The 9,804-nt window shown below is 41.9% G+C and overlaps 1 protein-coding gene across 1 annotated transcript; it reads right to left on the reverse strand.

Annotated features, from left to right (window-relative positions):
- Positions 1-1,319: 1,319 nt before the first annotated feature.
- LOC138625848 (solute carrier family 22 member 4-like) lies at positions 1,320-8,980 on the reverse strand. The gene is made up of 11 exons (XM_069707073.1): positions 8,771-8,980; positions 6,727-6,945; positions 6,141-6,244; positions 5,758-5,912; positions 5,200-5,371; positions 4,542-4,668; positions 4,367-4,467; positions 3,834-4,048; positions 2,941-3,123; positions 2,496-2,631; positions 1,320-2,266 (listed from the first exon to the last, which is right to left on the reverse strand). Exons 1-11 carry the CDS (start codon positions 8,978-8,980, stop codon positions 2,164-2,166), a joined length of 1,725 nt encoding a protein of 574 aa, XP_069563174.1. The 3' UTR covers positions 1,320-2,163.
- Positions 8,981-9,804: the final 824 nt, after the last annotated feature.

The following is a 9,804-nucleotide window of genomic DNA, read 5'->3' on the forward strand; positions in this document are numbered from 1 at the left end:
GATAAGCTTTATAAAAACATAGTTGCCGAGGTAGCAAAGATTTCAAGGCACCAGAAAGAAAGTGAGGATGTCTTCCTAAATTATGTCATATACAGGCCTAGTAGATTTATTCACCATACAAAGTGCAGTAAACTAAATAAGGAGCAAACAAGAAAAAACTAAATCAATGTCTAAAATAGCCCCATTTACCTTGGTATACTTTTGCTCAGTCTCTTAAGGCACTTGGCAGGAAGCTTGTTCACGGAGCATCTTGGAAAACTCTGCGGATTCAGTTTGTCTCAGTGTCTTCTGTTACTTCACATAATCCCAGACTGATTCCATAATATTAAATCGGGGCTCTCAAGGGGTCACATCAAACATTTATTATCTGTGTGAAATTGTATTTATTTGCACTGTTTTAAATTTTTTGAAATATTATATTTTCTTGTATGTATTTTTGGGTATAATTTTTTGATACAAGCGAGTTTAGTTTTAATGAAAATAAAACAAGACTTGGGGTTGTAATTATCTTAGAAAGGTATTAATTGGCTTTTTTTTTTTTAACATAAAAATACGTCTATTAAAAACACTCAGACACCATGAATCAGAAGTAAACAAGAACTTGTCCTGGAGAGGTAGAAAGTCAAGAGTCATACAAAGACCTCTCCAAAAATCTCAAGGCAAGATATTACACTGAATAAATGTAATAATTGAATTAAAGCTAGAATATCTAAAAAAAAAATTAAAAAAAATTGTCATTCCAGTTATCCAACAGTCACGACTGTACTTGATAAGTAGGTCCACAAATAGACCCTCCTAAACAAGCATTGAAAATTCAAAGTCTTAGGTACCAGTGAATGCTGAGATACAATTTAATAAATAGACCTACGAGTCATTTGTTGATACTAAAGACCGTTGAAAGATATCATGCCAAAGGATAAACCAAAGTATTGAGATGACAGTGAATATCTGCTTCAAAGTTGTTGGGCGTTTTCACTTTGAATCAATGCTGCCCACCTCATGGAGGCGCTGGAGGTAAGAGCGTGTTTTGGGAAAATTCCCACTTTCATAAATTGCTTGTTTTTTGGGGATTATTTTTGTCTGGTGGATACATTTTGGGTTTTGTGGATAGACTACGTATATTTTTCTTGCTTTTATTATGAAGGACTAATTACCTCTTTTCCGGTGAAACCTTGTGAAGCTTCATTAATGTTTCCGGGGCGGGGCCACTGCAAAATAGGCCACGCCCCTACCAGTTCAGCCCACTGAGACATTCAAGTACCACCAGAAAAGTAGTAGTATCAGATTTATGTTCAAATAAAAACAAATACCGTTACCAAAATATCGAGTCATTTTAACAAACAACACCATCAGGTATATGAAATGAAATAAACACATTACAGATGACAATAATTATTTTAAAGAGATGATCATGTTCAGTTTGTTGAATTGCAAAAATATACATTTTGAAGTACTTAATTTTGATATGCCAATTCATACGTGACATTAGATACATACACATCCTCACATTTGTCTTTGTCATACTGGTATAAACAAAACCGTATTCCGTATAAACAACTAAAAGTTAAAGTTTACGTTACCAATTTTGAATCTCTGAATGTAGCGCAGCTAGTACGAACACCATTTACAATAACTTTCACCTAATCCATATTTATGATTCACATTTCTTTCCACTTTCGTATTCATGATGAGACAGACATTATTGTCATGTTCCTCATCTCAAAGGCACATGTGTTTCAATCCATGAGTAAAACCCAGTAAACTGGATCTTCAGCGTGCCACGTTACTGTCCGATTTTAAATAGCACCCTTTTACAAATATTCAGCCGACTTTAATTTCTCCTTCAGTTTTAATGGAAGAAAAAACATCTGTCATTGTGTACTTTAATTCAACTCTGCAGTAGCTTCCTTTGTTGCCTCACTGTTTCACAGCACTCTGTCCCTTTTGTGATAAAAAGAAAATAACCTGCTGTCACTGTTCATTGGGTGTCAGTGAATGCATCGCTGGAGGTTCTGCAGGTCTTGTCCCAGTGTTCATGAGATGCCAGCTGGTGGACACAGAAAAAACAACAACAACAACACCATCCTGACGAAATTAATGCAAGTTTGCAAGGTAGTTTGATGTTTTGTTTTAACGTGACACACTTGTTGCATGGTAGGAGTGTTATAGGCGAGTTGTGCACAAGATCTCAAGCGCAGTGGTCTGGTCTTTAGTTATTTTCCCATCATCCCTTGGAGGAGGCGTGGAGGCCCGTGGCCACCTGAAGCTGCAAACCAGATGAAGGAGAGCTGTGTCAGTACGGCTGAAATTAACCCACATTTGTTTTCATCTTTGTTTTCTTCGCCTGTTTTGTTTCACGTTGCTTTTTTTTAAAAAAAAGTTTTTTAAATAAGCTGAATGTTTTGGTACTTTTTTTTAACAGATTTAATAAATACATTTTTCCTTTGTAAATGGGTGCTTCCTCTGTGCTCAGATCTGTGCGTGGTTTCACTCACCACTGTGTGAGCGGCATCTGCTGGATGGTGTCGGGCAGCGGCCGTCTGAAGGTCTCTGGCAGGAAGGCGCAGAGGAGAACGCTGAGAAGCGTCAGAGAACCCACAACGATCCACGGCAGGAGCTCGTAGACCACAGCTGGAGACCAAACCAGACCACATTAGTGAGTTTATTCTTCCACTAAAGGAACTAAAGGGTCAGTTCAGTAGCACTAAAGAAGGACAAGAAGATTTTGTTCTGGGAACCTTTAATAGACAGAACTGATATCGGCAATACTGTGATCACAACGAATAGTTTGCTTCTCTGCAGACCAACACAAAATGAATGAAAACATTGGAAATGAAGAACTTTCAAACATGGATAAACTGCTCAGTTAAATGCATTGCGCAAGTTGTGATTCACTTATTAACATTATTCACAGTAGAAGTCTGAAGTCAGAGGTCTCACCCAGCTGCAGCAGGTAGGGGGAGATAGCTGACCCCACTCTGGAGAACATGGCGCAGGACGACATAGCTGTGTTCCTGATGACGGTGGGAGACAGCTCTCCGGTGTACATGTACAACACCCCGGTGCCAGCCAGCACGCCGAACTTGCCCAGCAGCACCAGGGACAGGGTGAGGGCTGGTTGACCTGCAGGGAGCAGAGGGGGAGAAAACAAAGCATTTTGAAGCACTGCTGAACGACCGGCACGCGGCTGACCGTTCCCTGAACTGCTGTCGCAAACATTTACTGTCCAATCACAGCTTAGCAGCTGTAACTAAGCGTGGCAGGCCTGTCAAGCTGTGGACTTCTCAACATGCAGAGGCTGTCTGTAATAGACCAACAAAAAAAAAACTATTTGTACATTAAGGGTATTTTTTTAGGACAGCGTCTAATTTTTTTTAAGGCTTTTTGAACCACATGAACTGCAAACACATTTGAACCACATAACAACTGGAGCCCGGCCAAAGCTGCTGCGCATATAATTAGCTAACTTCATTAGTTTGTGTGGCTTCAGGTTATCCCTGCTGAGGACACAAGCATCCTCTGTGTGGGAGCAGATGCTTTCCTAAAAGTTTCATGTGCTTTGATTTTCTAAGAGCTAATGTCCAGAAACGTTTACTGGGTTCCTCCAAAACCCAGAAACTAAAGAAAATGACACATCAAAAGTGGAACTCTTTCAAATTCCTTGTGCATGTCCTCAAAAAAAATGGACAAATACTGAGCTTTTGTCATCTGACCGTTGGTTGTACTTGCAATCTGCTGTGCTGCAAATGCTTCAATCTTTTTCAACAAGAGTATTTAGAAAGAAATCAGGAAAAAAGGCGGTTCTGTTTTACATCCCACTGGTCTTTACTCACTGTACAGAGTGATCTGGATGAGGAGCAGCGCCAGCGCACCCAGCAGACAGAAGCCGATAAATGAGAGGCGGCGAGGAAGGCTGCGTGCGGCCAACCAGCCGACCACGTACGCCGGGAGCTCAACGGCCGACAGCAGGAAGTGGTTCAGGAAGGGGTTGCCATAGAGACTCGACAAATTGAATGACAATCCGAAGTAGCTGATACTCATAGAAAACCTGCAAACAACGAGAGAGAGAGAGCGAGAGAGAGAGAAAAAAAGGCCTGCTGATGAATTGGCCATTTTTAAAGGAGGCATAAAGCAAGTTTGTCCTGAAGGTGGTGCTCACGGGCTCAGTAGCAACTAAAGAGTTCATCCTCTAGAGAGCATGATGTCGGAGGAAAGGTCGGGGGTCACCAGAGTCATTAGGATCAATCTCCACAGTAAACGTTATGAAAATGGACCGCTAGTTGTATCTGTGCCGTCCTCTGGATGGACGAACCTGTCGCTGAAAACGAGAACAATTCTTGTGCTGTATAAAAGTGTTTAAACTCACCAGATGAGCCACAGCATGAGTGTGATGCGTCGAATGTTTGTGGTCTTCAGCAGGTCCAGGAAGCTGAGGGACTCGGCCTTCTGGCTTTCAGCTTTTTCAACCTGCGGATAGAGAAAAACGTCAGTCCTCCGTCGTTCACTGTGTGGAACGAGGCTGAGCTCACAGAGGCTCTTACACTGGCTGAGAGGAAGATGACGGGTGGCGCGTCCACTCGGTTCTCCAGAGCTGCTGACCTCAGCACGAAGTCCGCTTCCTGCAAACGGCCGCGAGACAACAGCCAGCGAGGAGACTCCGGGACCAGCCTGGTGGGGATCCAGACACAGATTATGTTCCATCCATCACAATAATTAACAAGAAGTCGACTCAGGCCGGAACGGATTTAAACACCCTGCTGAAAATCTATACAAATGTTAAAGCAGAAGGTTGTTAAGTTGCACTTTAAACATGCAGTGGTCCTGTGTTATGATAGTGTAAGTTATCTTGGTGGCAATTATTATAGCTTTTATCTTAACATTTGCAAGGTGCAGCATATAGATGGATACAGCAAATATTAACCCATGAATTCGACGCCCCTGCCGGACAGCTTCGCATGTTTTTAGCAGAGCTTTCTGATTATAAATGAAAGAAGTACTTTTCTTTTATCTGTCTGAAAATGCGTTTCGTTTACTTTGTTTGTAGAACCCTGAAATACAAATAAATTTTATTCGGACAAATTCCTGACCAACTGGACCGTCTTTCATCCTGTCCTTCAAGTCTGATCATTAAAAAGTCCTCCTGCAAACTAATCAAATGAGATGCAGAAAAATCGCGATAGCCTACTGAGGTCGTCTCACCACCAGAGGGAGATGAAGGTGAGGCCGGGCACGGCCATGATCAGTGACAGGTGTCTCCAGGTTCTGACCAGGTAGGCGGTGCTCGGCAGAAGCATCATAGCAAAGACGTAAACAAAAGGCAAGCACAGGTTGGAGAAGAGGAGTCTGCTCCAACCTGTCAGGATCTCTGAACCTGTGGAGGAAACGCTGCATTTAAATGAAGTCAGGCAATTAAACAATAATACATCAGGATACAAAAAAATAAAGTATCCTAAGGAACTTTTTTCTGTTGTCTGTTTACTGCTCAAGAGTAAAATAATGCTGGTTTCGTAAGTGGAAATACATCAGCCATGACAGTGAAAGGTCAAGGTCATTTTGTTTTAAAGATGAATTGGGGGGAGGAGGGGGAGGGGGAGGTGTTTGTGTGTCCAAAAGGGGACAGAGCAGGTTGTAACTTCAAAATATGTCCTCACCGGTGTGTGGACATACTGAAGTTAACAAGTAGAAATATGTAGTCGGGGGGAGAGGAGGGGACAGGTCAGAGGTCACAGTGTCCCGAGAATGAAAGAAAACACAAACCCATCACAAAAACAACGATGTAGCTGGAGATCTGTCCGAGGCCCAGCAGGAAGAACAGCACGGTGAAGACGGGCCACGACGGGGCGAAAGCCAGGGCGGTGCTGAAGACGCCCAGCACGGCGATGGAACCGAACAGAACCGGCTTCCTGCCGAACCTTCAGTGCAAAAAACAGGAGAGCAGCCGACATTAACGGCACCAAAGATCATATTATGTTCCTCTGCTCAGCCATCCAAAGCCGTCCGTCACGCTCTGCTGAATGTCTCTTCTTTGGACCGACACCTTCACCTCTTTGATCTGTTAGCTAAGACATGGTTTTGGTGAAACATTCAGACCATTCAACCAGATAATTCAAACAACACATTGATCTGAAAGAGAAAAGTACCGGTCAGACATCTGTCCAGAGATGAAACATCCACAGAGTCCTCCCAGGAAGTAGACGAGAGAGGTCAGAGGCTGTTTCCACTGGTCGCTGCATACCAGGTCAAACTGCAAAGACAAACGGACACATGGGGTTTTCAGCAGCAGACGTAAAAGGACAAACTAGAATAAAATACAGCAAGTACGGACACTGGAATACAAGGCAGACGTAGAAATGCAACCTGGAATAATATAACGAACACACAACAACTTAAAACAGTGAAAAAGAGCCCAAAGTTGAACTTCTCCAGGTCACCGGAGGTTAAATACAGATGAGAAGCCTCTGAAAGATCAAAAGTTGAACTGTTGTGCAGCAGACGTCGACACAAAATAGATAACGAATGCAAGAAACCCAGTTCCAGTCATTTCCAGTTTCACGGCTTCCTGTAGGCCTCTGAGGCTGGTCAATGATTGGTGGCCCCTGAGAAAGGTCACAACCCCCCCCCCCCCCACCCACACACACACACACACCTGATTTTACAGACGGGAGCTGTGACCACACGGTGTCTAAACTGTAACTGTAGTAAATTTCACATTAACAGTAAGAGTACCTCGGTGACCACAGTAGACTGGTAGTACTCGGTGCTGTAGGTCCATCCATCTTTACATCCCTCCCGCCTCAGGCTGGACAGCAGGACCTCTGGACCGGACCCCGGCCCAGACTGGTTCAGGGTCCGGTTTGGGCCGGGGTTGACTCCCAGCGCCGACAGGTTCTGCACCAGGTCCAGCTTGTACCGGCTACAGCTGCTCCTCTCCAGCTGCCCCGTCGCCTGCCGACCAGGAAACAACATCATGATTGTTTATTAACTGCAGCAGAGGGGAGGTGGACCAGAACAGTGCGGACTAGTTCTACCCGACATGACAGTCATAACTCAGGTCTACACCAGAGCTGAACATGGAAAACAGGACTTTTGAATAATGTACAGTTTTTAGTTTTCATATTGTGTTACATATATGTTGTATGGCATTATTCACCCACAATTTCAGATGTGAAAATAATGTTTACACACCACTAGTTATAGTTAGTTCTTCATTTAAGGATTCATATTTTTGATTCAAACATTTCATTAACATGTAAAGTATTTTCATTGAATTAAACTACCTATCAGAAGATGAAATAGTTTAAATGAGCTAACAAACACTGAAATGCTTCTTACATATTGATACGTCATCTTAATTTAACACTAACAGTAGCCATAATAATATGTTTTAATACATGAATATGACTTGTGAAGGAACTCTGCAGGGACAGAGACCAGGAGCAGTGAGTGAGCTGGATCTCTTGTTGCAGATTTGGGTGAATTTGTTTCAGTGTGAAGTTTTCTCGAACTGATTCGAGTGCAGCTGAAAACAGTCGGCGTCAGAGGGAGGAATAAAGGTTTTTCATCACATTTTGACAAAACTAACAAACCAATTACACCCGTGTTTCCAAGAAACTGTTTGGCTTTGAAGAGGATTGGGAATCTTCTTGCACTTCATTGATGGATAATTTATTCCCCCGGAATTAAAATGCAATCCCTTTTTTCTTTTATTTTTTTAAACCATATTAATGACATGAGTGCTGAATACTGAGGCTGCAGTGAGCCACCATAATAATTACAGACATTTTCAGGAGTTAATAGGAACTCATTATTTAACGAACTCTGTGTCTGCTTGTTTTAGATTGAGCCATGCGAGGGAGGAAGTTGTGTTACTGTGATGGAGAATAAAGTTCTTAGATGTTAAATCCTGACTTTTAAATTTACAAAATGATTGAATTAAATAAAAAATAATAAATGTGCCAGTATGTATTTTACTAGATTAATTTCTTAATTACTTATGTATAATTTAATTTACTTAATTTGACGCTGTATTTAATCTAAGGTATAAGGATTTTTTTTTAAAAAAAGGAGAAATTATCAGTTATTTTTTTTAAGGATTTTAACTGATATTTTTGATCCTTTTGGGGATGTGAGCAATAATCGTTACGTCAAAACATTGATATGGTGAACATGTCAGCAGGTATGATGCAACATTATCGTTCATTTAGAGTCACGTTTCTCACCACCTCTCTTTTAGCTCCGTTTCTGATCTCTACCAACTCCCATGTGAAATATCTGTCTCTTTCGTAGATTAATGCTCCACTTTGTCCACCACCAACTGTGTCTGTCTGCTGTTTGGAGCTGAGCACGTAAAACGAAAGCGGCCTGCTGACAACAATGCAACGAGACAGGTGACGGAGGCGGGCGCAAAAAAGCTACAAAAAAAAAAAAAAAAAAAAAAAAAGCTAAAAGGAAACATCAAAATAAGGTAATAATTCATGGTTCATCGCTTCTAGAGACAATTTTCACATACATGTAGTCATGTGGTTGACTGAATGTAAAAACACCGATTATAGCGGCTTCATGTGTAAATCAAACAGCGAGTAAGGTGTGCAGTTAAGACATGAGAGAAATCAAAGGTTGAGATCATTTCCTTAAAAATAATGAATTTGTTGCTCAAAGACAAAGTGAAATAATATAAATGTCACGTGTTTATTCAAGAAATGGCCTTCGGTCTCTCAGTGAATCATATTCTGAGTCAGTGAGTTTGATCCGATGTGGCTCCGGTTCTAACCTGTACTGGGATGCTGGCCTGGATCCAGTCCTGGCTCAGGTTGCTGTGGGCGGGGACGTAACAGTGATGGGGTGGACTGGCCAGCAGGAAGATGACGGACAGGATGTTGTATCCGGATGGAAAGGAGCAGAGACAGAGTACGAAGAAGACCCTCCTCTGGAACGGGCCCCACGTCCCCAGGAACGACACCGACTCCTCGTAATCCTGCATTTCACCGGACTCTGCTTCTACTCTGCTCTATTCCACTTTGATTTTATATTCTGTTGGACTCCGCCCTAATTTTTTACTTACAGTCAGGACTTTATTTTTTACTGTATTATTACTGATGAAAATATGATGTTACAGTCAACAATATCTGTCTGAAAACTGCAAAAAGCTACTACTCTGCCAGAGTACTATTTGTACAATAGTGACAAAAAAATACCAACATATGCACAAATATGCTCTGTTACCTCAAGCCCTATAAGTACCAATGCAATTCTCCCTCCTATACGTACTATAAGTACAAATATGATGGCTGTCTGGATACAAATACTGTCCGTACTCCTGTGGTAATAGTGTCAGCTTCTCTCTGCAGGAGCTCTCTGCAGCCTCACACCTCCTTTAACCCCAGACAGGACAAAAGAACTCCACCTCTCCTCCTCCTCCTCCCCCTCTCGCCCTATTCCTCCTCGAATAAGTCAGACTTCATATGAATCCATACTTGTGGAATAAAATCCTCATGTTGGAAGAAACCGTACCTCAGATACAGAAAGAGAACAGATAATAATGAGGTTTAAGAAAGTGAAACTCTATCAGAGAGACATCAGAGGTCTTTGGTTTGACAAAAACAACAGTTGGGGTCTTTCTTAAAAAACAAAACACAACAAAAAACACAAGAAGACTAGAAAATGGGAAACAACCTGGTCTCGTGGATGAGCAGAACATCATTTGAAAACTGAAGAAAAACCTTTTTGTTACTGTACAGCAAGTCAGAAATAATGTTCAGGATGTAGATGGGCAGGTTTCACTGTTCGTGATCAACAGAGGAATTT

This window comes from Brachyistius frenatus, unplaced genomic scaffold, assembly GCF_029030835.1.
Source record: "Brachyistius frenatus isolate BFR_SWC_R1_liver_20210118 unplaced genomic scaffold, ASM2903083v1 Contig_66, whole genome shotgun sequence".
Taxonomy (NCBI): Eukaryota; Metazoa; Chordata; class Actinopteri; family Embiotocidae; genus Brachyistius; species Brachyistius frenatus.